Source organism: Berkeleyomyces rouxiae (assembly GCF_048999995.1).
Source record: "Berkeleyomyces rouxiae strain 22BRR77 chromosome Unknown BrBRR77_ptg000003l, whole genome shotgun sequence".
NCBI classification, from domain to species: Eukaryota; Fungi; Ascomycota; class Sordariomycetes; order Microascales; family Ceratocystidaceae; genus Berkeleyomyces; species Berkeleyomyces rouxiae.
In genome coordinates, this window is record NW_027396493.1 from 1,648,936 (window position 1) to 1,675,867 (window position 26,932).

The window sequence follows — 26,932 nt, forward strand, 5'->3', positions numbered from 1 at the left end:
CCCCTGCATACTGTGATAACCCTAAGTCTGGGCCTGGCGAGATGCAGAGCAGTGAATTCGCGATTCAGAAGAAGTGAGAGTCATAACCCTTGATGAACACCATGAAGCGAGAATCGACATTCAGAAGCTCTAGCCGCGTCCGAAATCATTGCGCGTCACACTTTTTTTTTGTGCGGTCATCGAGGACACTCATTATCCGGCCCATCCACTTTGTCGATTCTTTTCGAGCATTCTTGTTTTCTGCCAGACAAATCGCGAACCCTCGTCGCCTGCTGCATAATATTTCAAGTACAGCGCCACTCTCGTTATCGCCTTCGCAGACTCACCAGCCAAACCCTGCTCGCTGATCGTCCCGGGCCTGCCTGTCCGCGTCCTCCACTCTCTCTTTATTGTTTCAAAACACTGGCAAAAATAGAATCGCTCTAGTCAGGAAGCTCAGCACGAAGCGGCAGCCCGGCAGCCACCATCCCCCATCCACCCATCCACTCAAAGCCAGTGCCAAAGCCAGCACCAAATCCAAGAAGACCAAGCTCGCCGGCACAGTGGAGGTCCCAATCGAACACGGCCACAGCCCAAGGAAAGGCAAATCCTGCATCTCTCGCCTGCTTCGCCGAATCGACGTCTGCGCTGCCCGCCTTTGCCTTCTTGCCCGCAAGCCGATTGCGCCAGCGACGGAGTGCCCCCTTCAGAGCCGGCACTATTGCTACTGTCCTCGAGCTTCGCTATATCTAACTTCCCGCCCGGGCCAGTGCAGCTGCTGCGCACAAGTTATCGCTATGCAGTCAACCAAAGCCAAGGCAAACGACCCAAACGGGCGCAAAGCAAAGGTGAGTGGGTGTTGTGGCCCAGAGCGGCCACTCTCCTGGCCGACCATCCCAACGACCACCCATCTGCCTGTGACGGCTCCTTGAAACAAAATACTGACAACTAGCTCGTGATCGCCGGCTCTTTGCCTCAGCTCGCGCAATCTTACCAGCAACTTCTCGAGTATGTGCCAATCTGCTTCCCACCCCGTCATCCCAATTCGCTGCGCAACCAAAATACATCCACGCCGAGTACCCCGTTCTAACGTTCCGTTCGCCGCCCCCAGCGAATTCGCCACAGCAGATCTGCGATCGGTGGGAAACTACACCTTAGGACGCTTGATAGGAAAGGGTTCCTTTGGAAAAGTATACCTGGCCACGCACAAGCTTACGAACGGCTCCAAGGTACGACTCTGGAAACGCGCTCCTTTGCTTTGCTTGTCTCTGGGAACACCGTCATCTAACCTGCTGCTGTAGGTGGTCTTGAAATCAGCCGACAAGAATGATTCCAACCTGGCGCGCGAAATCCACCATCATCGCCAGTTTATTCACCCCCACATCGCCAGGCTCTACGAGGTGATTGTAACGGAGAGCATGGTGTGGATGGTGCTTGAGTACTGCGAAGGTATATCCGAGTTCCGGGAGTTCTAGCTGTCAGTCTACCGAAAACGCTAACATCAGTCTCAAGGCGACGAACTCTACAACCACCTCCTGAAACATGGCCCCCTTCCCGTCGATAAAGTCAAAAAAATCTTCGCCCAGCTTGTTGGCGCTGTCGCCTATGTACACCAACACTCCTGTGTTCACCGCGATCTCAAGCTCGAAAACATTCTCTTTGACAAGAACGAGAACGTGAAACTGGTGGACTTTGGCTTTACGCGGGAATACGAAGGAAAGACTAATCATCTACAGACCTTCTGTGGAACAATATGCTACTCTGCCCCCGAAATGCTCAGGGGCGAAAAGTACGCCGGCGAAAAGGTTGATGTGTGGAGCTTGGGTGTCATTCTTTATGCTCTGCTCTGCGGTGAACTTCCCTTTGACGACGATATCGACAATGAAACTAGACGCAAGATTCTCTCCGACGAGCCGAAATACCCCGACCACCTACCAGCCGAGTCGATTCCCCTTATAAAATCACTGCTGTCTAAGCGACCGCTTCTCAGACCGTCGTTGCCCGAAATTCTGTCCAATCCGTTCTTGGCAGAACACGCGCCCACACAACAAGCCATCCTCAACGTGCAACAAACTCCGCCATTCACGACACCAGTTGAAAAGGACACTCTAGACCGGTTGCGTTCAGCCGGAGTCAATATTGACAATGTCATCGAGAGCGTTCTTGCTGAGCGCTGCGATGCTTTGGGGGGATGGTGGGCACTACTTCTCGAGAAAGAGCAGCGCAAACTTGCGCGTCGCGAGCGCAAGAGGAAAGACAAGGAATCCGAAACGCGAAGCATGAGACGCCTTTCAGCTGCCTCTAGTCGCTTTGATCGCATGACGCTAGCAAATGTTGAAGAGAGGATTAAATCACCAGGCGCGAGACGCCGTCCTTCAGACCACCTGGTTGCTACACCCAGGGCCCGAGGGCGTTCGGAACGCAGGAGCTCTTACAACTTTGACTACCAAAGCCCCGATCTTCCGCAGCTTCAGGAGCGGCTTCAGGAGGCCAGCCTCCATCCCCACTCCCCGCGCTTGCTAGACAGGGAGTCTGTCCGCTCATCTAGCACGTCAAGGACAAGACGCCCCATCCCGCCCCCCAAAGAAGGCGATATCCGAAGCGCCCGTTCTCGCGGGTCTACGTTGCACCTAGTCGCCCCACCCAGCGTCGTGCTACCAGAGTCTGTGCCCGAGGTCGAGAATGAGAATGGGCCCGAACAAAAAGTGCGTAAGAAGCACTCTCAGGCATTCATCGCGCAGTGGAAGAACTGGACACATTGGATCTTTGAGACAACACGACGGACCAAGCCGGGGAGAAGGACGAGCCACTCAACGTCGAATCTCCGAGAAAAGAGCAAATCCTCGTCGCAAAAGGAACCCAAGGATTTAAGCCCCCGGCCACAGACTAGCAAGTACCCCCGTGGAAAGTCCCAGGAAGGCCGCTCGACCAGCACGTTGCCTGCTGGGTTAACAGCCAATGGACAAAGCACCAAGACGGCAGTGCCCCCGCCACCAATTCCAAATGTCAGCCAGCAACCTGCACCAATCTCGCCCGTTGTAGCTACTCCCAATAACCGCATAACACCATATTACAAACGCCAGTCACTCTCCCCGTCACCTCTCACCCCACGCTCCAACATGCGCCGATCCTCTGTAGGTCTGCGTGGCCGCAAGTCCACCTCCTCTTCGGTGTCTTCCATCCGCTCAATCCACCACCACCACCACACGCACTCCAAAGCTTCATCTACGAGCTCTAACGGCTCTATATCTACCGCCCTTTCTAAAACCACTCTCGCACGGGGCACCTCGCCTCACCACTCCGTCAAAATGCTCCCCGCCGCGCCTGCAACACAAGCCATCCCGTCCAGTATCAGGCTCGTGCGCGGCTCCGGACCAGCCCCGCTTGCCATGTTCAACGAAGGCATGCCACCGCGGGAAGGTCAGGCACCCGGCTCGCCGAACCCGTTTGGCAACGGCGGCGTCATGTTTGCCAAGCGCAAGCGCAATGTCTTCAAAGGCCCCATGCTCAGCATCGCTACGGCAAGCGCGCCTGGCGCTCGTGGCACCCCGACATCCAAGATGAGCGGGCGTTCGCACTCGCGCAGTGCAAGCGCATCAGGCCTCGGGCGACGGTCGGGCGAGATCACGATTGCCGAGGAGGATGAGTTTGAGGACGAGGATATCGAGGATGTTGAGGAGTTTTCGCCCGTAGTCTCGCGGCCTGGCGAGATTGTCGAGGAGCATGTTTTCGAGGACATACAGGGCGAAGAGAGCATGTCGATAGACAAGTCTACGCTCTCGATCATCAGCGACGGCCCGACTCTGTCGAGCTCCGGACCGCCGACTTTGCCTCCGCTTGAGATGATGCCTAAGCTTACTGAAAGTTGAACGTGGCTTTGGTAAGTTTTTCATTGACCTGCCGGACTCGTTCTTGTTGCCCCTGTCCCACCCTAGCTCTCTCACCAAAATTTGCTTCATACATTGTTCGCAGCTCACTCCCCTTTGTTCCTCTTTGTTTGTCTTATATACTACTGCTGCCCGTGTTCCTTTGTTTTTCTTCAACTAGTCGTATCTTGCCGTCATCTCTGCGTATCTCTTTCTGTTCTACTTGTCCGAACCCCTTGCGTTCGTGGATATATACCCCATTGTATTAGAAAATCCCTTTTGTTCTCGATTTGCTTAGCTAGCACATACAAGTACTACAAGTAGTATATTACCCACGCTGCTTCCCCTTGCTCTGTGTCAGTATGCCTCGCATGGGATCTGGCATCATGGGATATGGGTCACTAAATAGAATAGAATATATACCACTATAGTTCTTTTCAAGTGAGGCATGTACCAGTCGATCAGGTCGAAGCGGCCTTCTGAAACATGCCGTTCCGCGCTTTGATAATTTTCTTCACTGTCACCCTCGTGCAACACAGAACTGGGTCGAACGGTGCCAATGTTGGGTCGCCCATGGTCGCGAGCGCTGCTAGACCGAGATAGCTGTGGTACATATCAGGGAATCCATCGGGTGCTTTGGAGAAGCCTCCGACAAAGTGCTGTGTCTTGTCGACCAGGAACCGTCGAGCAGGGATGGAGTCGATGACATGGCTGTAACCAAGCATCTGCAAAATAGCGGGATTAGAGCTGTGTTAGCAATGCCAAGTTCCCGACAATAGGGCGAACATTTTAGACATACAGAGAGTGTAGCACCAGCCCACCAGCAATAGCAGGTATCAGAGGGCTTGTTTTGGCGGCCATTGAAGCCTATGTGTGCGCAAGACACGGTCTCGAGATCCGTGGGAACTGCAGTTATGGGCGGCGGAGCTTCAACGATGTCTCCATCTTCGTCTTCTTCGCCAAGATAGCTCTGTTGGCGATATACCAAGAATTCAACAAGTTTGTTCATGTTGCGCACACCACTAGAAATAGTGCTTGGCGGCCCGTTAGCAGACTGCGTATCCTCTCCTGCTCCTAGAAGGGTCAAGGCGGCAATGGCGCAGTATGCATATCCGGCTGTGACAGGATCAGTAAGATTATACGGGTGAAATCTTGGATTCGTTAGGGTATCTACTTACCGTGGGACTCGTTGTAGTCACTCTCAGAGATGCCGCCATCGTATGTCTAGGTGGAGTCAGCTTTGTACTCCCATTAAAAGTTCAAACGTCAAGGCTTACTTGTGCTTTTCTGATGTGGCTAATCAGTGCCTCGACGTTAATATCCTCCACCCAGAACTCCGACCCTGGCTCATGCCGGCCGCGCAGCATCCAGCGCACACTCGCCGCCAGATAGCAGTAGCGCATATCGCGCCCGCCCGAGATTTGGCCGCGCGAATCGACAACTTCGCCGAAACTGCCGTCCTGGCGCTGTAGCCGCCTGATCCACGCCAGCGTCGCCGCGCGATCCACGTCGCGGAAGGCGTCCTGGGCCGTGTCATCCTCGGCTATCAGCGCTAGGATCGTGAGCGCGAAAAAAGTTGCGGCCAGATTGGCACAGTTGCTGTCTGGTGGGCCTTGCCGGGTGGAACCGTCGGCACCAGTTTGCTTCGAATACGGGAGCATCTGGTTCGGCGAGCCGGCAAAGCCGCCGGCGGGGTGCTGCAATGCTAGGACCCAGTCATAGTGGCGCTTGCGGTCCTCGGCGGAGAGAAAGTCTGGCGATGATGGGTAGAGTTCAGACGGCTGTGTTAGCACATCAAAGGCTGAGAGAATGAAGCAGCCAAAGGTAGCGCGGGTGCTGTCCGAGGCAGTATAGGCCGAGGGCAGAAACGACTTGTAGCAGCGGTTCCAGTATGCCAAGTGCTTGTCTCGATTGATAGTGGGTTCCATTGATGCTAGGATTTAAGGGGAGGAGAATCGAGATAAAGCAAAAGCTTGCTTATAGAAATATTATAGCAAGCAACAAAGATGTTTATTAGAGGCGCATTTGGCTTCCAGCTAACTCATCATCGAGCTGTTGTAACTGAGCTCTCCTTGATACCCCACTTAAGTGGCAACCCTTATGTGGGTTAAACCACAATCTTGCACCTAACACTCCATCCGATTTACTTCACTTTGACTACAACTCTAATCATCGTTGCTCTCCGAGCGCATGTACTCGCATACCGCCTTTCCCCACCGAATTGCTCCTTTGTACTTCCACATGCCGGGTGCATTTCCTACCTTTAGGCCCTCAATTGACTCGGCCAGCTTGGGGCCTAGACCCTCGGCTTTGATGTCGCGAAGCGGGTATAGATAAGTCTTAAAGGAGAACATGACGGTGTCTGTCTGGGGGAGCCGAGACACGGTCTGGCGCTCGATGCGGGCAAACGATTCTTCGCAGTTGATGTCTTGGTCCTGGTCTTCCGCTGTGACGTCTCCCTTGATGTGGTTGACGGATACATCGAAAAGGTTTGCGTGTGTCGTAACGGACCACTACTCTGGTTAGCGACGTACCTATTACGATGGGGTCAGGGTTTCATGGCAACTTACGTTGGTCCGCTTGACATTCTGGCCAGCCTCCAGGCGCGAGAAAAAGCGCTCCATGCTCGGCCCAATCTTGTCGTACGAAGGCACCGGGGCGTGGATGTCTCTTAGCGTCAGGCCCAATTTCTCTGAAGGGTCAAAGCCACTTGGGCAGCAGCAGATGAAAGCCACGAGCCGGTGCGGGCCGTTGCCCTCGTCCTGCTTGAGCAGGAAAAGGTCCTCCTGGACAATCTCACCGAGCGCGCGCAGAATAGCGCGCGGGTCGAAGAGCATGGCGCCCTTTTCGTGGGTGAGATTTACACGGGAGAAGAGCGGGTACGACTGGCCGGTGACGGCGTTCTTGAATCGGCCGTTGGCAACGGAGAAAATGCTCGGATAGCGTGTTGGGAGATATGTCTCGGTCAGGTATGAGTAGATATCGTGGATTGAGCTAACTCCATCCGCTGTGTAGCCGTGGCTCTTCTCGGGGAACTCGGTGATAATGGCTTTGCGCATCGCAATTCTTTCTGCATACTCGCTATCCATGCAAATCAGGTTAGAGGGAGAATCCCTTTCAATCGCTGGTAGTTGGTTAGCATGAATGCACATGATGCTTCTTGTAAGTTGTGTCTTACCCATGGTGATGTTGTAGACGGGCTTCCAGGGACGGAATTTCTCCGGGCCGGTTGACTCGAGACTAACATTCTCCAACGCTTCAATCACTGGGAGAGGTGTCTTTGGGTGTTTTTCGGGCAGAATCTAAAGGCTTTGGTTAGTTTTTGTCGAGTCATGGGCATCAGACATGTACATACCGACTGTCTTTCATAGTGGCTTCTTGATCGTAGCCTGGTAAATATCAAGATAACAGCGGCCACCAGCAGCCCAAGAGCATAGGGCACTGGGCTTTTGTCAATGTCCACCACAAACTTTGGCATTCTTGCAGAGATCAAGATGTGTTGTATAAAACGGAGATGAACTGGTAGTTTTCCGCGGTATACAAAGTATGGGGGAGAGGAGCTTCTTATATACTCAACGTTCTAGCTGCGGATCTTTACATCTAGTCCGCCTATTATTTGCCAACATACCCTGGGGAAATCCTACGCCTTGAGTCACCGGACCACAGCTGAACTGCGGATTGAAAGTTTCCCCTCATAAAAGCCACAAAGATCTTTCCCTCTCTATCATGGTGCTGGGCCGCCTTCAATACGCAAACTTTCCGCGGGAAGTTCACGTAACATTCTCTCACTCGAAACCGAGCTCTGTTTCTTTTGTAAAGAGCAGCGAATCAGAGACCTTGTTCAAACATGCTGTCATAGTAATGCCACATCTTGAATTATCGCCAAAGAAACTGACTGGACGTGGCTGTTTTGCCCCCATCACCCCCTCGCCGGTCTGGTCGCTTCCAACCCGAAGTACCACCCGTGGTGAGATTCTAGAACGCCTGGGGAACGGTCATCTGGCCTGGTTGTATTCAAGCTATAGATAAAGGGCCGCCATTTGCGTCTAAGCTATGCCCAAGCTGTACTTGTGCTTGTATATCTGTACCCCAGCTCCAGATAACAAGTGATAACCAGGGTTGGCGCGTAAATATACCCGGCCCTGTGCTTCATGTTGTTCTGCGATAGCTTGTCTTGGAACCGGATGTTGGGCTGGTAGATGCAATTGGCTTCATATCTATTGTCATACTTGAATGAATTTTCCCGTGTTGTCCTGTGCGTTGTGCTCATCTCAATGGGTCTTGACCTGATTGCCCCTCATCTCGGACAACGTTGCCTCGATTAACCCTAAGCAATAACCCCGCAGCTCCACCGAGCTCAGACCATGCCTTTTTCTCCGTATTCGCCAATGTGTGCGTGTGTCTGAGCCGTCCAACGACGCCGGCCAAGCATCGCCGCCCTTTATTGTTTATAAGCAACTCCTGGCGCGACGCTCCGCTAGACCTGCTTCCCTGAACATGTCGTACTACTGGAACTACCCCAAGCTCAAGCGTGGAGTTGATCTCCAGGTGCAGTCGGCCTACAGCGATGGCGACTGGCTCCGTGTTGCCCGCCTGGCTGCCAAGCGCAGCACCATGACAGACCGTCAGTATCACGAGGTAGACATGCACACTGTCACGCCAGCTCACAATGTTTCATGGCGAGCATCTGCTGACTTTGCTGTAGATTCTCAAGGTGGCGGCTGAGGCTCAAATGGATGCGCCCGTGTCTCGCTACGCAGCTGTGGCCTACGCATACAAGATGCTCAAGGAAGACGCTGTCATCTGCGACATTGAGTCGTTTGATCTGCTAGACTGGGCCACCAAGGATGTTGCAGACGACGGCTTCTTTCGGGAGGTCATTGGCCCGCTGAGGCTGCGCGCCGTCAAGTCCGGCAAGCTTAACCGGGATTCCATGATCATGTGCTTTGAGGCGTGCCTGCGCAACTGGGATCTCGAGAGTGCCCAGCAGATTGCTGTCTACCAGGACCGAACCTTTAAGCAGGAGCGCCTTTTCATGTTTTGGAACATTGCCGTGACCTTTTTATTGGCGGTGGGTTCATTAACTCTCTGATGACGTTGGCACTTTGACCTGCAAGACTAACACAACCTCTGGCAGACTAGCGATCAGTGCGCCAAGGAAAAGAAGGCGTTGTACATCACATTGGCCTCTCGTATGGCTCTGAAAGTCGTGGGTGCTCTCTGTTTCTTCCTGTACTGATTTTCACGGGCAAGCAGCTGACACTAGATAGAACCAAGACGTAGCGGCGGCACCCAAAGCCCTGGCCTTACAAGAAGAAGAAGTTCTAGTCTACTACCGCATTCTCTCGGAACAGGGCTCTCTTAAAGATTGGCAAGACTTGCTTGGCAATGACGCTCTAGGCCCTATTTCCCAGTGCCGCCTCGGCCGCAAGGAGCCGTTCCTTTCAACCCTACAGGCCCTTGAGAAGTTTGGCGATTGGCCAAGCATTTACCAGCTCACCAAGGCTTGCATCACAGACCCTGACAGTACGGAGGTCAAGTGGAAGCCGTCTGTTCTGGCTTCTGACTGGATCCTTTGGCAATACTTCTTGAGGTCCGCTCGCCATATGCGCGAATCAAACCCAAAGTATGTGTCCCCTCTACACCCACTTCCACACCCTGGTCTAATTATATGCAACAGTGTGTTAGAAGAAACCAACGTTTTACTCGAAGCCGCATGGGAGGAAAATTCGACTGCCATCCATCGCCGCACCATTGCCCTGGCCAAGATCCTTGCGTCTTTCGAGTTGAGCAACGAGGATTCGTCTGAGTCAGAATCTAACCCAGATGCTATCAAGCATATGACCGAGATGATCCAGAAGCTCACGGTTGTCGTTCGATTCGAAGATCTACGTCCTCTAGTCCAGAGATTGTCTGCTTCGGACATGAAGGTGCTTGTAGAAGCCATAGCCGCGCCTCTTCAAGACACCTTCAAACCAGTGGCTGTGGTACTCAAGCGCGCTCTTGTTGGCAAACTTTCGTTTTTGATCTCGACTTGCCAAGAGCAACCTTCTTCAGAGGCTCTCCGTTCTATTGTCCGAGATGCCTGTACTGACCTCCGCAGTCTTTCTCACCCCACAAACGGCAATATTGACAGCGAGCTTGCCTTGCTGCTCAAGGAAATGGAAATCGAAGATGCCAGAAATATCAAACTAGAGTCATCACCTGACTTCTCAATCTTGATTGCTGTCGCTTTGATCAATTTGAGTGGTCTGACGCCTGGAAACATCTGTGATGCCAAGTTTTCGTACATATTGCAAGCTATCGCCATCCTCGAAAATCAGCTCCATATTACACCCAAGGACCACGGCGTTCTGATCTTGCTGGTGAAGCTACATTCTCTGATTGGTTCTGTATGGCGTGCCAAGGAGACGTGGGATACACTGGATGTCAAAAGAACCATCGTAGACTCTTTGGCACCTCTTTTCCTTGATAGACTGTCTACCATCTCGCCTGTTTTCGCATACAGTGACCGCATCATCAAGACGGTTATGTCATACTACGAAAATACATTCAAGACAGAAATGCCGAAATCTATTGTCGAGGCTGTTCATGCTCGGAGTTACTCGAGTATTATTGAGATCCCCAAATACATTCACAGCCTCAAGACTAGCAGTACCCAGGCCATGGCGTACATTGAACGGCAAAAGGCCAGTCGCAGCTATTCCGCAAAGCCAGAAGAATGTAGGTTGTAACTTGTAGTACTGGATCATTGAACTATGGACTGACACCAACTTAGGGACCATGGTTGACAAGCCCGTTTACTCAGAGACGATTGATTTCGGGCCTTTCCCCAAGTTCGAGAGCGCATCTACTCGGCCCATCTATGAAACGCTGTCGATCGGACCTAAACCTTCTGTAAGTGCTGCACCACACCGTGAATCCAACCTCGAGGTTATCTAACATCTTGCAGAACACTCGTACTCAACTTTCCATTCTGGGAGAAAAGTTCTTTTCTATCCTTAACTTCAAGCCGCCCTCTCTCTACAAACCTTCGGCAGCGGCTGTGGGACTCGATGAATTCTATGTTGCGGAGGAACTTGCCCGTCTCGCCAACTCATTTGACCATCAACTATCTCCTAGCGCGTTTGAGAAGCTCACTGTTTCAGAGCACACATATTACCAGATCCTTGCACTGCTGAGCGTGTTTGTCCTGGCCTTGTGCCCCCCAGCTGCCCAGGCCGGTGCCGCTAAAAAAACCGCTGTCGATGCCATTGTCGGCGCACTGGAAGACATGATTCTAGTTGTCGAAGAGCGCTTGGCCAGTGCTCCGGAAACTGCCATAAAGACGCTCAAGTTCTTTTCTTCGCTGCACGACTTGTGGTACATTCGTGACACGGCCAACGCCATCCGCGTTGCTCTAAATTACATTACGTTGTTCAACGGGCGCCAGAAGCCGCCGAAGCCCCCCTCCAAAGACGTTACGGCCAACATGAAGGCTCTCGCAGCTGCTTCCTCAAGTGCTCTAGCCAAGAGCAAAGCGTGGATCACGGAGGCCAAGAAGACGGTAGCTGAGCCGAGTTTCGAGCGCAAGTTGATGGCCCTGGCCTTTGGGTCTACGGGCGATGATGAAGATGGCCTTTCTCAGGCAGTGAGGGTTGCGGCTGACCTCGAGGGCTCGTCGTCGGCAACATGGGCCAAGGCTATTGTGTCTAGTTGGAAAACCAACATTATTGGGTGGGAGCAAATGAAGTAGGAACAATCGTGAGTAAGGTTGTGTAAAAAAGTAAAAAAAGTCAGAGTGGACAAGATTCAAGGCTTTCTATCTATAACCGGTTCTAGCTAATTGTTTCAAGTGACCATGAAATATACAAGTAGTTATACACGAAGCATCAAGCAAGACGCGACGACACCACCCTTTACTTAATCTTCATGTTCATGAGTGTTCTGTCTGTGTCTGGTGACAATCTCATGGCGCTCTTCGCGCAGCGTTACCCAGACCCAGAACCAGCAGGCCGCCTCAACAAACATGACACTAAACAGCACACGGTTCTTGAAGCCCTCGCCGCCCCACGTGGCCGGGACGTAGTTGGGATTGTGGGCATGGGCGCTCGGATGCGCCATGCGGCCACGGGCGTTGGCGTCGGCATAGAGCGGCGAGCTGGCCGAAAAGAGGAACGAGTAGACGACGCCAAAGATTGCGAAGAAGAAGCGAGCGGGTGCTGTGGATTGGAGCAAGAGAACAGACGGTCAGCTTCAGTGGTGCTCTCAGAGGGGGGGGGGGGCAGAGGGAGGCAGAAGGCTTTATTTAGATATATACTGACCCTGTGTGCCCCAATGGTACAAGACTGCCACGTCCTCGGGCATGGTCAAACTCATGAGGTCTGACACGCCGATAAACAGAAACAGGGCAGCCACCAGCGCCAGCGGCGCCGAGGGCACGTCGAAGCCGCGCGAGGATGGCAGGCCCATGCTCTCGCCCAGAATGTACACGAGTGCCTGGTCGGCAACGGTGGAGGGGCTGCAAAGGAAGAAGTAGGCCAGCGCCAGGTGCAGCAGCGAGACTGTCCCGACGATGGTGGTGCCAGATAATATGGCCATGGCGTCTGCAGGTGGGATTGGGGGTGGTGGGTATGGTGTTGGGGACAGGTTTTTGAGGTGGGAAATCAAGCTCAAGTTGCGTGTTAAGCTGGAGGTCAAGCTTGCTTCCTGGCATCTCAGCTTCAGATGCAGGGGCAACCATTAACCCTAACAGTGCGTTTGTAATCCAGAGCCGACGTCTAGAACGTCCAGCGGCCTACAGAACACCCTACGCAGGCTTGTCAAGACCCTTCAACAAGTGTGTAGTTACATATTGACGCTTGAAAGAAGAAAACGGAAAACTTGAGCTCGTTGCTAATCTACTGCTCCAAACTTTTGTATGTGTACTTTGTCTAAAGCCACTTGGAGGGCTTTTTGGCCAGCTGGTACGAATACAACCGTCAGTACAAAGCCTAGTTACATGGCTGTCACATCTCAGCAGAGAACTCACCCAAGCCTTTTTGCAGTCCCGATACGCCCTATATCCGCCATGTTTGTTAGTATCCCGCCAGTGCTCCGCCAGCTCGGGGTCTTTTTCTTACTGGAAGTAGTCTGAGCACAGCGACTTATCGGTCGGGTTCCGGTGCAGGCACCGAATGCTCCGGTCGGCAGCCTCCTGACACGGGTCAAAGTACTTGCTCACATCCTTGCTTTAGAACGGGTTAGAAAACAGATGCGCAGTCCTACAGCAGATGCAGCAAGAAAAAAAGAAAACCTCCAGCCTGCCGACTTGTATCCGTCTTGGATGTCTGGCTGGCTGATGGCAGTGACTTACGCCCGGTACTGTTGTCTCTTTTCTTCAGTGACGAGAGCCTCGGGCGACGTGCTCGGCTGTTCATTCGACGGTTGAGAAGACATTATGCAATCTGCAGCGGTATATGAGTTTGGGGTTTTGGATGCGAGGACAGCGCGTTTGGAGGCTGCGAGCGGCAGCGATGCAGCTGACAATTTTGGAGGTTATGTAGCACAGCTTATAGCAGATGACTAAGCAGAGGACTTGAATGTCGATTCCACTGCGTACAACAGCCCAGATGAATAAACAATCGCCTTTGACGCGCACAAACTCAGCCTGTGACGTGGACATGGGAATAGGCAATTTGGCGCATGTAGGCGACTGCTCATTGCGCAACATCACGCAGTCCTTTCGTTACAGAAGCCTCGCTCCAGTACGGCGGCGACGGTGGCGGTTCCTGGCCAAACCCTAACCCCAATCCTTCTCGCTCGCCCAGGGAGCAAAACGCTCCAGAACGCGATGGGCGATTCGTCCTGGGCTGATCTAAGCTCCAGGTACCAAACGGCAGCACAGCGATTCTTGATAGTTCCATACTTTGTAGCATTTTGTAGTCGCCCAAGCGTCGAAAAGCACAAACATCGCACGCCAACTTTATCTCGACTCGGCGCAGCTTGAATTGCTTTTTTTTGCCGTGTGGCAGCAGGCTATTTTATTCTTTACTTGCTTTTCTTCCCTTGCGTTTTCTCACGACTCCATCAACTGCCCGAGTGCCAGGCCCAACGCCACGCAGAATCGTCGATGCACGTCGCTGTATTGACATTGTGATTGTTTTGATTCGTCCCATCATCCTTATTGCTCTCTATCAGGCTCTCTCTCCTCGAGTGGCATACGTTGCGGCTACTGCTGTTTCTGCTCCTTGTCTTTTGCTGTCGCTAGCCTCCATCGCGGGCGTCGGCGTATTTTTCCTGTAACCGCCATTCCCGTCATCGCCCTGCCTTCATCGCGCTGCAAGCCGCCTCTCCTTTCTTTGTTGTGCTGCCCTGGCTTGTCTTCTGCGCAATCATGTCCGATCCGCGTAAGTCTCCCTCCAGCGTCGCATGTTCACCGTCTTCTGCCCGGCGCTCTGCTTCGGCTTCCATCAAGCGCGTGCTGTAACGACCGCCCCCAAACGCCTAACACCCGATTTCTCTGCAGTGACGGCCGACGAAATCTCAAAATATACAGCTATTGTCGACAACATCCTCCAGACGTCTGATCTCGAAACTGTTACGCGTAAAAAAATCCGCTCGGGCCTGGAGCTGACTCTGGGGGGAAAAGATCTCAGTTTACAAAAAGTTAGACCCAGTTCCTCACGGCACGAACGCCTCGACTGGCTCGGCAAAGCAAAGAAAGATGTGCCTCGTGACTAACACTCCAATCAGAATGCGATTCGCGACCTCATTGAAGCCCGATTCGACGCCTTGACACAATCCCAACCAGCCTCACCCGCTGCCTCCAACGATGACAACACGCACGGCGATCCTGGCGCCGACGACGAAGACATCAAGCCGCCAAAACCGCACAAGCACAGCTCCAGCGTTGAAGATGCCGATGCCAAGCTTGCTGCCGAGTTACAGGCCCAGGAAAATCGCCTGAGCCGCGGCCGAGCAACTCGTGGAAGCACTAATGGTGTCAGATCTGGCAAGGTCACCAAGAAAAAGGCTACGCCGCGCAAGAAGACGCCTAAGAGAGTCTCGGGCGGGGAGGAGAGCGATCCCGACGCCCCGCCAAAGAAGGGTACTGGCTTCCAGAAGCCCTTCAATCTGAGCCATCAGCTTGCCGTGCTTGTCGGTCAGCCTCAGGTAAACCAATCAAACCCCCTGCTCAAGCGCTGCAGCTAGTCCCACGTGACATTCATTCTTGCTGTGCTAACACATGGCTCTCCTCTTCCAGCTGTCGCGCCCCCAGGTCGTCAAGAAGATATGGGAGCACATAAAGAGCAACGAGCTCCAAGACCCGAATGACAAGCGCCAGATTCGCTGCGACGACTTAATGCAGGCCGTCTTCAAACAAACCACCATCAACATGTTCCAGATGAACAAGAACTTGGGAAGTCATCTTTATCCCATTGAAGAGGAATGACCGACAGGACTGTCCAGCATGGAACCCGTATACAGCGCATGTTGTCTTGAGCAAGATCTGGTCATCTTCCTACTATGTTACTCTTTTGTTACGTCTTGCCTTTAATCTTTTCCTTTCATCTTCCCCTGCGTGTTTGGCTGTTCCTAGTTCTATAGACGCCTCCTTTGGATATTTGGCGTCGGGCGTTTCTCATTTCCGTTTTCTCTCACTTTCGCATTGCCATGCTGTCCAGTTACGTCATCTTTTTCTTCATGCTTCACATGTCATTTCACTCCGTTTACGTTCCTCTATGCTACTCCATAGGTGCAAGATGTACAATGTATTATCTCATCTGTTATCCAATGCTACGTGGTCCCCAACAGCCTTCCACTTTTTTTTTTCCTCAGATACGTGCCAGCGCTTCATTGTAGTGTTGACAATGCTACTTGGCAAATGATTTTATACACAAGGCGAGGCGGCAGCGCAGGTTTGGGGTTGATTCTGCAGATCCCATCCCAAAATAGCCAAGACCACGGCTTGTCAAACCCGATCATTCTAGACTGTTCCATGTTCAAGTTGAACAGACAAGAATAACTAGTTATAACTACAAGATACATGTCGAAATTTTACAGGCCAAGCATACAAACATCTAATAGACTCTGTTGCCCAAAGAGTTGACGAGATCAAACAAAGTATGCAGTTCATAGGGGTGGCTTGAGACCCCTGCTCCAACTGACTGTGATGCCATCTGATGTCATGTCCAAACTCGTCCGTGGCCCAGAACTTCAACGCAGCCAAGCCAGACAAAAAGGGGAGCTAGAAGCACGCCTTGGCAGGCTTTCCCAATGTACATTGAGCCCTGGACGTCGTTTGCACCGAGGCCCAAAGTCGGCCCATAGACCCTCTATCGAGTTGGCCGAACGTTCCAACATCAAACGTCAGTTCTTTTACTGGCACTGCAAATTCCAGTTTCACAAACGCTGCCCAATATCATCATGATGCGACGCCGGCTAATCTTCGGTAATACCCATTGTGCCTGTTTAACACCAGTCCCGGTTCTGGGTGCTCCACTATTATGAGCACATCGAAAATCATCAGTGCAACTTATTTATTTGTAGCTGGACGTAAAAAGCTGCCCTGTGATAATCTGGTTTAAGCCCTTGTCTTCGACCACTTGTATTGTATCCTACTTCTCGATCTATCCTGCATCTTCTAAGATTTGGCCTCCGTTTAATCATCCAGTCTTCTCCCTCTTGGTCAGCGCCTTTGCCTCTGAGCCTTTTGTTTTGTCAGCCTTTTTGCACAAGTATACTTAACCTTGAAGCATCCCCCTCCTCCCCGCCACCTGCCGTCAACTCCGGGGCTCTCTTCCAAGTCCCTCAACCCAACATTGAGTCTTATTCTTCAATCCTTCGATACAGCATCCGCCCACATGACTGGTGACTCTCAGAACAGCTCCCACCCCAAGGGTGAAGGCAATCGTGGCGGTCGCAGCGGAAACCGTGGCGGTCGTCGGGGTCGGGGCGGCCAGGCCAAAGCCAAGGAGCAGTCCAACGCAAAGTCAAACGGCAATTCGTCCGGCCTGAGCTCCAAAGCGGTTCAGAAGCTACCGGCCACCAAGCCTGCCGACGATGATGCGGCATCGGACACATCCGAGGAGGTCTGCTTCATCTGCGCCAACCCCGTCCAACATTACTCCATTGCACCCTGCAACCATACTACCTGCCACATCTGCAGTCTTCGTATGCGCGCCCTTTACAAGACAAAAGACTGTGCCCATTGCCGGGTGAGTAGCCTTGTTATTTCCATGTCCTTTGCGGATGTGCAAATCTGTTTGTCACAGCAGCTGCTAATTTCCACAGACACCGTCCGACTACGTCATCTTCACAAACGATGCTGAGAAAAAGTACCAGGATTACGCCGACAGTGAGATCTCTTCGACTGATACAAACATTGGAATCAAATACGCAAACGAAGATATCGTGGGGGATACCGTCCTTCTTCTTCGGTATAACTGCCCGGACTCGGAATGCGACTTTGCAGGACTCGGCTTGCCAGACCTCCACCGCCATGTTAAAAGCACCCATTCGAAAAAGATGTGCGACCTCTGCACACGCAACAAAAAGGTTTTTACACACGAGCATGTTCTTTACGAGCACAGAGAGCTTGAAACCCACATGCGGAAGGGCGATGATAAGCCTGGCGCAGCTGACCAGTCAGGCTTCAAGGGCCACCCCATCTGCGGTTTCTGTAACGAGCGGTTCTACGACGATGATAAGCTGTTTGAGCACTGCCGCAACAAGCACGAGCGCTGCTTCATCTGTGATCGCCAGAACTCCCGACAGCCACACTACTTTGAAAACTACGAGTCTCTAGAAAAGCACTTTATGCGAGACCACTATCTCTGCCTCGATAGAAACTGCCTGGACAAAAAGTTTGTGGTTTTTGAGTCCGAGGTTGATTTGAAAGCTCACCAGCTCGAGGAGCATGGAAATTCCCTATCCAAGGACGTCAGAAGAGACGCCCGCGTGGTAGACATGTCCAACTTTGACTACCGACAATCGTATCAGACCGAGAACCAAGGCGGGAGAAATCGTCGTGGGGGTCGAGGGGGCCATGGACGCGATCCAAATGCGGAAGTGCCGGTCGTTGCGCCTACGCATCATATGCGACGTGATGAAATGGCCTACCATAGACAGCTTGCTCTGCGCAATAACGAAGCTTCGCGTCCATCGTCAACTCAACCGACAGCATCTTCGTCTTCACGCCGTGCCCCTGCAGCCTCCGCCTCCGCCTCTACCTCCGCCTCCGCCTCTGCTTCATCGTCTGCCCCTCTTGAATCTGTTCGCAATGTTGACATTTCTTCCATGAACCCCGAACAACGTCTCAGACTGTCCCAACATCAGACGGTCATTGAGCGTGCCAGCGGGATGATGGCCAACGACCAACACAAGCTGCAGACCTTCCGTGAAAATGTTTCGTCCTACAAGAATCATAAGCTGGGAGCCCACGACTTTATCGAGTCACTCTTCACTCTGTGCTCCAACTCTTCCCCGAATGCTATCAGCACCCTCGTACGAGAACTCGCCGAGCTGTATGAAGATCCCGAACGCTCCCAGAGCCTCCGTAGCGCCCTGCAAGCTTGGCGCTCTGTCAATGAGGACTACCCGTCGCTGCCCGGCCTCGCCGGTATGCATGGAGCGACCACGAGCTCCAGCGGATGGGCTGGTGTCGTCAACGCCACCCCCGGCTCTTCGCGGGGCACCTCGGCCCAAACTTCTAACCGTCTAATGAAGCTCAAGAATAGCACGCGTCTTGGCGGCCCAGCTCCCGTCCAAAACTCCGGGGCATCCACCTGGGTCTCTCCCTCGTTGTCCAGCGCGCCGTCCGCCGCTGCCTTCCCTGCGCTGCCCTCCAGCAGCAGCAAAAACAACAGCAGCGCCGCATCCTCCTCACGACCTGCACCGCGCCCCGTCGCCACGCGCCCTGTTGCCAGAACTGCGGCCGGCGAAGACGCCTTCCCTGCGCTGCCTGCGGCGCCCAAGGTCCAGACTAGGATGCTGGGCTACGGTCGTGGTGTTGTCCGCAGGGACTTTGGCGCTACGCGCGACACGGGCTTCTCGTGGAACGGGGGGTCGTCGTCGTCTCCACAGGAATCGGGTAACACGACGCCTGTCGTCGAGGAAGAGCCGGCCAATGGAAAGAAGAAGAAGGGCAAAAAGGCCTTTAAGCCTCTGGCCATTTAGAGCGAAAACTGGCGTGGCCGGGTGTAAAATTTTGATTTTGGGTTTTTGTTCCTTACAATGGATGATTCGTTGGATATAGATTAAGAATATTTTTCAACTGCATAGCACAATGTAATGAAAAGCATGAGGCACATGGTCATTCTTTGTTGTTTGCATCAATAACCTTGTGTGGACTTGTGTGCTGGTAACTGTATGCTAGACATGTAATTCCAGATGATATTGCTCCCGACTCTAGATTGATACAGTCTGCTAAAGATCGATTCTTCAACACGCCAACGCTGGATTGTTGCATGTGTCGTGAATATCTATAGTAGCAAACTCTCGGTGTCAAGTGATATCTTGCCAAAAGAAATTCTGTATGATCTATGCAAACGACATTCGGTAGGTGGAAGCCCGTGGCTCTCGTAACCTGCGATCATGGTCTCACGGGCTTACCTAGGACAAGTTAAAAAAAAGAAGTCTCTGTCAACTATTTGGTGGAGTCGTCTTGTGTTACAAGGCCCCTGTAGCCGAGTAACATCAAGCAGGAAAGTCAACTTCTCACCAAGTGCCTGCAGGAGAAACCAAAGCAGAAGCCTCGGTTGGTACATTTCCAAGTGCCCAATTTGGAGGATAATCCCAAACGACAGTGGAGGAGCAGCGCTGCTAGTGGTGGGATTAATCTTGTTCTTTTGGTCTCTTGATATAACGCTGTTGAAGTTTAGAGAGCTGACATTCCATCATAGAACATCCACAAGACGAGCACAGGTGGCATATGGTAAGCATCTTAAACTTTATTTCGACTGTGGAAACTGGCCATTTCCAGATAATTCTGATCATACTCAGAGCTACTTGAGCTCGACGGGGGTTTCTTGGGCAGCCCGTGACATTCCATTGGTCCACCCCAAATGTTGCTGGTTGAACCTGCTGGGCAGCCGGCGATGCGGCTTGGTGATAGTGGAGCACTTGCCATGGCGCCTTCCCCCATACCCAAGCTTTTACAATACCAGGAATTTCTTCGTCATCTTCTTTTCCGCCTTCATCGTCAAGGGGAGACTGCACGAGAGTTCAAGTTCGTGCAAGTCGCCTTGCACACAAGGTAGTGGGTTGCGTCCGGAGTCGGAAGCACTCTTCCAAGTGGTTGTCTCTTTGGGTTTCAACTGCCCTTTAATCTTGTCCGTTAGGGAGAGTTCAGGCCCGCACCGGCTCGTCGTGGTACTGGTCGGGTGCAGGTACGGGGAATGATCTTTAGCTCAACTGCTTGGACTGCCAGGCAACGTCCCGGCAGTCTTTCCAGATCTAGAGCTTTCCGTGTGATTTTCCAGGCGATGTTAGGGATGTCATCTTCATCAGGTCGTGTTCAAGGTGCCACGGGCCCACCTTATGCCATGTTTTTTTTTTTATTATTATTATTATTATTGCGTTTTACGTCTGTCTGTGGGTCACGTGGACCCGACCCTATTGGATCGTTAGACGTCGAGGCACCCTAGGGTCCTCGAAAATCCCTCCAAGGTGAAGGTCCGGAAAACAAAGGAAAAGTTATGTGGTACAAGAACCCCGGAAGAAGGGGAAAAACCGGTCGGAACTGGGGAGCGGGAGGGGACTCAAGCAGCGCTATCCTGGCTGAGCTTTCTCTCCTACCGTCCACCAAAACATGGCTACAAGCTACAGGCTACGGGCATATATCTACGAAGAATTTTGTTTCTTCAACAAACCTGCGGAAGTCGCGTGCACCTTGTTTCGTGGTCAGAGTGTCGTCGATTGTCATGTGTATGGGCCTCCTGGTGAAGACCTTCGACAGACGTTTGCCTTTCCAACAGAAGAAGAGGTGGAGGGGATCTTTTCGTTTCCCGCATGAGCATGTGGCTTTAAAGTTGGCGTGGTTCATGCGCTCGTGGTATTCTTCGAAGTCCCCGTGGTGGGAACGAGCAGCGAGTAGCCAACCAAGAGTCTTTCTAGGGATTGTCAGCTCGAAGGGGGCCTTCAGTGTCGCCGTGAGCCCGAGGTCCTTGTATGACGTGGGGGCTGAGGTAGCCCACCATTCTGCATACGCAACGCGTAGCCTTTCGCGTGCCACACGGTGAACGTGGGCGATAGAGGGGGTGAGGTTGGGTGGTGGAGTCAGAGACGCGCCTTCCTTTGCCAGAGTGTCAGCCATTTCGTTGCCGGGAATGCCCTTGTGTCCAGGGACCCAGAACGGGAGGACTTGCCCCACTTGCACTCGAGGGTAGCGGTGTCGGTTGGGCCAAGTGCCAGCAAGTGAGTGGAACTCAAGGATGCGGTCTTGGCTGGTGTCTGTCGGTGTGGCCCCGGGGAGGAGGCAGTCATGAGCGGCCTGGTTGTCTAGGACTACTAGGATGTTGTCGGCTAAGTAGGTGCATGGGGTCTGGAGGGCCATCCTCAAGCCGAACAGTGCACCGGCTATCTCAGCGTCATAGACCTCGTGGTTCGTCCCAAGGGAGCCGCGACCGCTTCCGAGCAGATGGCCACCTTGGAAGATGACAAATCCCCAGCCAGTGCGGCCATCCTCAAGCTTGGAGCCATCTGAGTACACCAAGATGTCACGGGTGTCGGCGGCTTTCCGGAGCGGGGAGAAGTCGTAGCCTTCCTTGGTCTTTTTGGTCGGTTGTGCCGTCTTGGGCGGGGGCATCAGTTTGGGTCTTGGCGGTTTGTGCTCGATCAGGGAAAGAGTTCGGCCGAGTCTAGTTTCAGGGCTGGCGTTGGCTCGAGATACCAGCGGGTGAGCAGGGTCCAGGCTTGTCCACCTAGCGGCTAACCTTTGTCGTTTGTTCTCCAGGAGGAGTAAGGCGGGGGCGATTGCGGCCTCACGATGAAGGGCTGAGGAGGGCGTAGTCTTCCATACTGGCAGCACCGCTCTCATCGCGACCCGGAGCGTGCCCTCTATTCTGTTTGCGAGGTGTTTAGCCCGAGTGGAGACCTGATTGCCTCTGGAGCTCGTCCGGTGGAGGCCTGGCCAGTACGTTTCTGCGCCATACATTGCGGTAGGGATCACGCAAGCAATGACCGCAAGTCGGGCCATGGCAGGAGGGACTCCGCTCTGCGTGTTCGAGATGGATCTCAGAAAGTTGGCTGCTTTGCGCCCCTTGGTGGACCATGTCTCTACGTGCTTGTTGAACGACAGCTTAGAGTCGAGCCAGAAGCCGAGCCATCTCATAGAGCTCTTCGGGGCAGTTGTGGTTCCACCAATAGTTACCGGAGGGTGGGGGTGGAGGCGGGATCGTGTGAAGTGGAGCACCTCAGTCTTGTTTGGTGCGAACTCTACTCCGTTCTCATGAGCCCATTTTCGCATTTTCTCAGCAGCAGACTGAGCCGAGGCTACAGACTCCAGGGGCGACCGGCCGCTGGCGAGAATAGCCACGTCGTCTGCGTAGCTGAATCGGTGTTTGGTGCTGATCAGAGGCTGAAGGAACAGCATGAACAGAATGGGGGATACCGGAGAGCCTTGTGGAACACCGCACGATATGTTTTTCCCTGTCGATCGGATCGAGCCCATCCGTAGCCGGCATTTTCTGTCGGAGATAAAGGAACCCACCCAGCTTGTCAAGTATGAGGGCCAGCCTTGTTCGCGGAGCCGACATTGGAGCCGACCGGGGAGGACTGCGTCGAAAGCACCTTTAACGTCCATGGTCAATAAGGTACTCACCTTGCTCTCCGCCCAATTTCTTTCGATGTCATGGACATGTTTTTTTTTTTTTTTTTTTTTTTTGTTTTATTACTTTTTAAAGTCACGCAGGGTGTTGTCACGTGCAGAGCAACCCTATAGCACAGGGCTTGGTGTCGGTGTCACGTAAGTCACACCCTCATCCTGGTGGGGACATGCGGACTGTATGGGAGATCTATGGCTGGCGCCCGCATTCCGCTGGGCGCGTGGGTATAGCTATACATGGGTAGGCTACGACGCTACTAGTTTAGTAGCTAAGGTCTTTCAACCGGTTCAGCCACAGGCAATGGAGCTTTGGGGTGGTGGTGTACAGGCACTCTGTAAGAAAGTTGGATGCTGCGAGGTATTTGGCGAAGCGGATGGCGCCTTCTGGAGTTCCGAGGAGTCGTTGGATGCTGCCAAGCTTGAGGTTGGGCGCGGCGGCTTTCGCCTGCCCACCTTATGCCAATATCCGTCTTGTAGAGAAGCCGGTGGCTTCTTGTACATGGATACAATTCTCAACACCGTCCTTTATTCAACTGGTCCATCTTTTGTTCAGTTTTGTGGTCAGATCTGTGCTTACTAATCTGACACTTGGTACCTCCTATTTATAGCTAGCTTTCTAGCTCGTCAATCACAGCACCAACAATCTGGGCTTCTATGGCGCAGGGGTAACGCGTCGCACTTGTAGTCATTCGGCTACGGTTATGCGAAGATCCGCGGTTCGAATCCGCGTGGAAGCACGTTCTGTTTTTTTTGCCCCCATGCACACAAACATGTGACGTACTAACCCTAATGCTCCCTAATATGCTTCTCTTTATCACTGTCATATGCTGGCTATCCTATTGGCCTGTAGTCCTATTTTTGGGGAACTCAAGCACGGTTGAGTGCACTTTTGGAAAGACAAAGATTGACAAAACCTAGGTGAAGGATGAAGACAGGTTTGTTATTTCTTGGTATTAGTTTTAGTCCCCTGTCGTATGTCGAGAATACCTCGCGAGTAGACAGGTAAAATAAAGACAATCAAATCAAAATCAGGTTTGTGAAGAGTGAGACGAATGAGAATTTTATGCAGAGGGGGGAGGATAAGATAAAGAAGAGCGAGAAAGGCAACAAGGGATTTTACCAAGTCTTCATATATCGTCATCTTACAAAACATACTCTAGTGCTGTCATCTAAACCACTCATGATTATCCTGTATCACATGAACTCGGCTTTTTGCTGAAAATGGTTCTTTGTCCGTCAAAACTTTGTATTTGACTATATTTAATGTGATTGTGGGTTGAACTGCTGAGAATCCATTCCACCGTTACCTCAATAGCCGCGGTGGTTCAGAATCCGTGAGCCATGGTATACAATTCTCTAGTCTGCCCTGAGTGTCTTCCGGTGTGAAGAAATCACCGATCTATGAGGATAGGTCCGGCTTGTTGACAAAGGATGAATTGGTGAGCGTTGCGCGACATGTTGCTCTGATGTGGTAAGTCCCGGGCCCTCAATACTTCTCAAGCTCGCCGACGTCAAGAGGTTATCTGGATCGATTAGGCGGAAGTTGTTACCCTGGCGCTCTTGGGCCACGAGAAGTGCGTCTCGGCCCAATCATGGTTTTGATCCGTTGAATTCCAAGGCATGGTCGAGAAATCTGGCTTCACTCGCCCGTCGACTGTGAACCGCAGCCCGCCCGAAAAATAACCGCCCGGCTCCGAAAAGAAAAAGGCGTCCAGAGATTCCATTCTAGCACGTTTCGCGATGATTGATGTGAGGTAACGAGCTAGACGAAGCAAAAAGTGATATTGGCCAATTGGCAAAAGGAAACACCACACATGTGAGGTGTGGTGATGTATCGTGTTGACAAGACTGGGACTCGAACCCAGGCGGATTTCTCCATCAGGAAACTTGCGTTAAGGAACGACCTTAACCTGACGCCATAACCAACTCGGCCATCTTGCCATTGGATGTTGAGAGCGAGCCGGATATACAGGCATATACGGCAGTAACGGAGTGCGCCGGAAGTTGTTCAACGACCCCTCAACAACAACTTTCGCGAGAACCACCATACTGGTAACAGTCAATCAGCGAAACGACCACAGACTTACAAGAATCAATCGAGAACAATCCCCTTATCCAGAAATGGAGTGCGACGATGCACCAGGAAGCGCCCAGGTGGCGCGACCCGCGAAAGACCAGCCCACGATCAGCGCAACGGACGCGCACACGGAGGTCGACATTGAGATGGTCAACACGAACGACGTCCAGCCAGAAACCGAGACCGACGACGCCCAGCAAGAGACTCCGACCAGCTCGTCAATGGAGCTGATGATTGTCGACAAGCCCGACGAACAAATCGAGAAGAATGAGGGCTCGACACCGTCCAACACCCCCAAGGAGAACGAGAAGCGTGGGGCGGCCACCGAGAAAGACCGCAATCTCGCCATGGCCAGAAAGCACATCGCAGGAGAGATGAAGAAGATAGAACTGCGCGCTGAGGCGTACCTCTGGCTCGCAGAAAAGATCCCCGAAATGTGCAACGAAGCCGTCGCCATGGCTAAAGGCGACGCGAACGTGAGGAAGCTGGCAGGACACGTGTCCCAGGAGTTCAGAGCTATGCTCCAGAAGCTCCAAGGTGGCACTACCCCTGCCCCTTCAGGCAACCCTAAGAACGACAAGCAAGGGTCTGCCAAAGCCCCGAAGCCCACACCGGGTTACACGAACAACAACAACAACAACAGGAGCTACGCAAGCACCGCGGCAGAGGCCGACGGTGGCAAGGGACAAGCAGTCACCCTGAAAAAAAAGACTGCCCCCAAGCCCAAGACAAAGACAACGACAACAGAGGAAGAGAAAAAAGTGCGAGTTTTTGTCCGAGGACCAGCGGCCGCAAATGAAGCGGACGCCAGCAACGAGATCGCCAAGGTCCTTGGCGGCAAGCCCGCCGAGATCCAGATCAAGAAGGTGAACTCGGGCTGGGCGTTCTACACGACCAAGGGTGCGGTGTCAGCCGAGAAGCTGAACTGCGTCAAGGAAGCGTGTGGGGCGAAAGCGTGCGAAATTGACAAAAGATGGACGCATGCACGCATCACTGGCCTATCAGACTTTTATGTCGTAGGCGAGAACGGACCGGTGACTAAGAAGAACGAAGAATGGTTCATCGGACAGATAACGGAGCAAACCGGTGGAGAAGTGAAATCCATCAAGTGGCAATTTGAAACCGAGAAGTACATGGACGCCACACTCCGTATTGCAGTGGACCTACCCGAGGGCCAGACCCTCCCCAACAGTGTGAAATTCGAGGGGAGCTCAAACCCGGCCACGGTCAAGAAGTGCCGGACCCCCTCACTGCCGCTGTGCCGTACCTGCTGGGCGACACACCCGACAGCGGGGTGCAAAGAAAAGCCACGGTGCCGCCTGTGCGGGAGCGCAGACCACAGAGAGGGGCAACACGCTGGATCCCGCGCCGCATGCATCGTGTGCAAGGCTCCGGACCATTCGGCAGGGGACCCCGCTTGCAAGCGAGGCACTCGCCCGAATCGCACGACCCCAAAGCCAACGGAAAACACGCCAGCCAACCCCCAGGACGACAACCAGGCTCGTAAGAGAAAGAGACTTTCCCCGGCGGAGCAGCCGACTCCGCGGCCCGAGGTCATCCGAGAACGCTCCCAGCGAGATGAATGTTAGGACACCTAACAGTATGGAGCGTCAACGTGGGAAGAGGGGGACCTAACCATGAACTGACTCTACGCGAAGCCGTCAGGCAACGGGTAGACGTCGTGTTTGTGCAGGAGCCCTGGATTGGACCGCGTAAGGACAAAACGAAGTTCCACCCAGAATTCACTCTGCATAGCCCGAGAGAAGGATGGTTGGATCGACCACGGAGCATCGCCTACGTGCGGAAAGACATCGAGACACTTGAAACAAATCAGGCCCACCCGGACCTGTGTCCAATCCGCATCAAGACGACAAAGGGCGTGCTTCGGCTTTTGGGAGTGTACAATGCGCCGGAGAGGTGCTTGCGAGCCGGTGAGGGATTGCAAGAACTGATGTGTACAGAAAAAGAACACGCATGGGTTGCATTGGGAGACTTCAACGCCCACCACGGTACATGGGACGCCAACGACAAAGAAAACAACGACGGGATGACCCTGGAAAATTGGCTGACTGACCAAGGGCTGACTGTGCTGAACCAGAGAGACGAACCAACGCACAGAGCCGGGAGGGTGATAGATCTGGTCGTGGTGCCGCACGCGGCGGTAGTGAAATGGGAGACCCGCATGAAAGTTGTTCCCGGAAGCACAAGCGACCACGAGATACTCGA

General features: G+C 53.0%; 10 protein-coding genes across 10 annotated transcripts; 5 read left to right on the top strand and 5 right to left on the bottom strand.

The window, feature by feature from the left end:
* Positions 1–776: 776 nt before the first annotated feature.
* On the top strand, positions 777–3,848 carry BROUX77_003635 (uncharacterized protein; the record flags this gene model as incomplete). The annotated part of the gene is made up of 5 exons (XM_073748308.1): positions 777–827; positions 959–987; positions 1,091–1,208; positions 1,281–1,428; positions 1,492–3,848. 5 exons carry the CDS (start codon positions 777–779, stop codon positions 3,846–3,848), a joined length of 2,703 nt encoding a protein of 900 aa, XP_073606060.1.
* A 458-nt stretch (positions 3,849–4,306) lies between these two features.
* Positions 4,307–5,773, bottom strand: BROUX77_003636 (uncharacterized protein; the record flags this gene model as incomplete). Its single annotated transcript, XM_073748309.1, has 4 exons — positions 4,307–4,570; positions 4,645–4,961; positions 5,024–5,069; positions 5,123–5,773. The coding sequence occupies 4 exons, from the start codon at positions 5,771–5,773 to the stop codon at positions 4,307–4,309; spliced, it is 1,278 nt and encodes a 425-aa protein (XP_073606061.1).
* Positions 5,774–6,010: 237 nt separating this feature from the next.
* Positions 6,011–7,323, bottom strand: BROUX77_003637 (uncharacterized protein; the record flags this gene model as incomplete). The annotated part of the gene is made up of 4 exons (XM_073748310.1): positions 6,011–6,358; positions 6,416–6,969; positions 7,024–7,147; positions 7,201–7,323. The coding sequence occupies 4 exons, from the start codon at positions 7,321–7,323 to the stop codon at positions 6,011–6,013; spliced, it is 1,149 nt and encodes a 382-aa protein (XP_073606062.1).
* Positions 7,324–8,342: 1,019 nt separating this feature from the next.
* Positions 8,343–11,580, top strand: BROUX77_003638 (uncharacterized protein; the record flags this gene model as incomplete). Its single annotated transcript, XM_073748312.1, has 7 exons — positions 8,343–8,483; positions 8,551–8,916; positions 8,983–9,054; positions 9,116–9,471; positions 9,526–10,568; positions 10,624–10,742; positions 10,798–11,580. The coding sequence occupies 7 exons, from the start codon at positions 8,343–8,345 to the stop codon at positions 11,578–11,580; spliced, it is 2,880 nt and encodes a 959-aa protein (XP_073606063.1).
* Positions 11,581–11,747: 167 nt separating this feature from the next.
* Positions 11,748–12,425, bottom strand: BROUX77_003639 (uncharacterized protein; the record flags this gene model as incomplete). The annotated part of the gene is made up of 2 exons (XM_073748313.1): positions 11,748–12,046; positions 12,149–12,425. The coding sequence occupies 2 exons, from the start codon at positions 12,423–12,425 to the stop codon at positions 11,748–11,750; spliced, it is 576 nt and encodes a 191-aa protein (XP_073606064.1).
* A 332-nt stretch (positions 12,426–12,757) lies between these two features.
* On the bottom strand, positions 12,758–13,262 carry BROUX77_003640 (uncharacterized protein; the record flags this gene model as incomplete). The annotated part of the gene is made up of 4 exons (XM_073748314.1): positions 12,758–12,787; positions 12,856–12,883; positions 12,947–13,054; positions 13,180–13,262. The coding sequence occupies 4 exons, from the start codon at positions 13,260–13,262 to the stop codon at positions 12,758–12,760; spliced, it is 249 nt and encodes an 82-aa protein (XP_073606065.1).
* Positions 13,263–14,199: 937 nt separating this feature from the next.
* On the top strand, positions 14,200–15,258 carry BROUX77_003641 (uncharacterized protein; the record flags this gene model as incomplete). The annotated part of the gene is made up of 4 exons (XM_073748315.1): positions 14,200–14,212; positions 14,332–14,471; positions 14,559–14,978; positions 15,070–15,258. The coding sequence occupies 4 exons, from the start codon at positions 14,200–14,202 to the stop codon at positions 15,256–15,258; spliced, it is 762 nt and encodes a 253-aa protein (XP_073606066.1).
* Positions 15,259–16,669: 1,411 nt separating this feature from the next.
* On the top strand, positions 16,670–18,983 carry BROUX77_003642 (uncharacterized protein; the record flags this gene model as incomplete). The annotated part of the gene is made up of 2 exons (XM_073748316.1): positions 16,670–17,023; positions 17,100–18,983. The coding sequence occupies 2 exons, from the start codon at positions 16,670–16,672 to the stop codon at positions 18,981–18,983; spliced, it is 2,238 nt and encodes a 745-aa protein (XP_073606067.1).
* A 1,651-nt stretch (positions 18,984–20,634) lies between these two features.
* BROUX77_003643 (uncharacterized protein) lies at positions 20,635–22,398 on the bottom strand (the record flags this gene model as incomplete). Its single annotated transcript, XM_073748317.1, has 1 exon — positions 20,635–22,398. The coding sequence occupies one exon, from the start codon at positions 22,396–22,398 to the stop codon at positions 20,635–20,637; it is 1,764 nt and encodes a 587-aa protein (XP_073606068.1).
* A 2,352-nt stretch (positions 22,399–24,750) lies between these two features.
* On the top strand, positions 24,751–26,295 carry BROUX77_003644 (uncharacterized protein; the record flags this gene model as incomplete). Its single annotated transcript, XM_073748318.1, has 1 exon — positions 24,751–26,295. One exon carries the CDS (start codon positions 24,751–24,753, stop codon positions 26,293–26,295), a length of 1,545 nt encoding a protein of 514 aa, XP_073606069.1.
* Between the last annotated feature and the right edge of the window lie 637 nt (positions 26,296–26,932).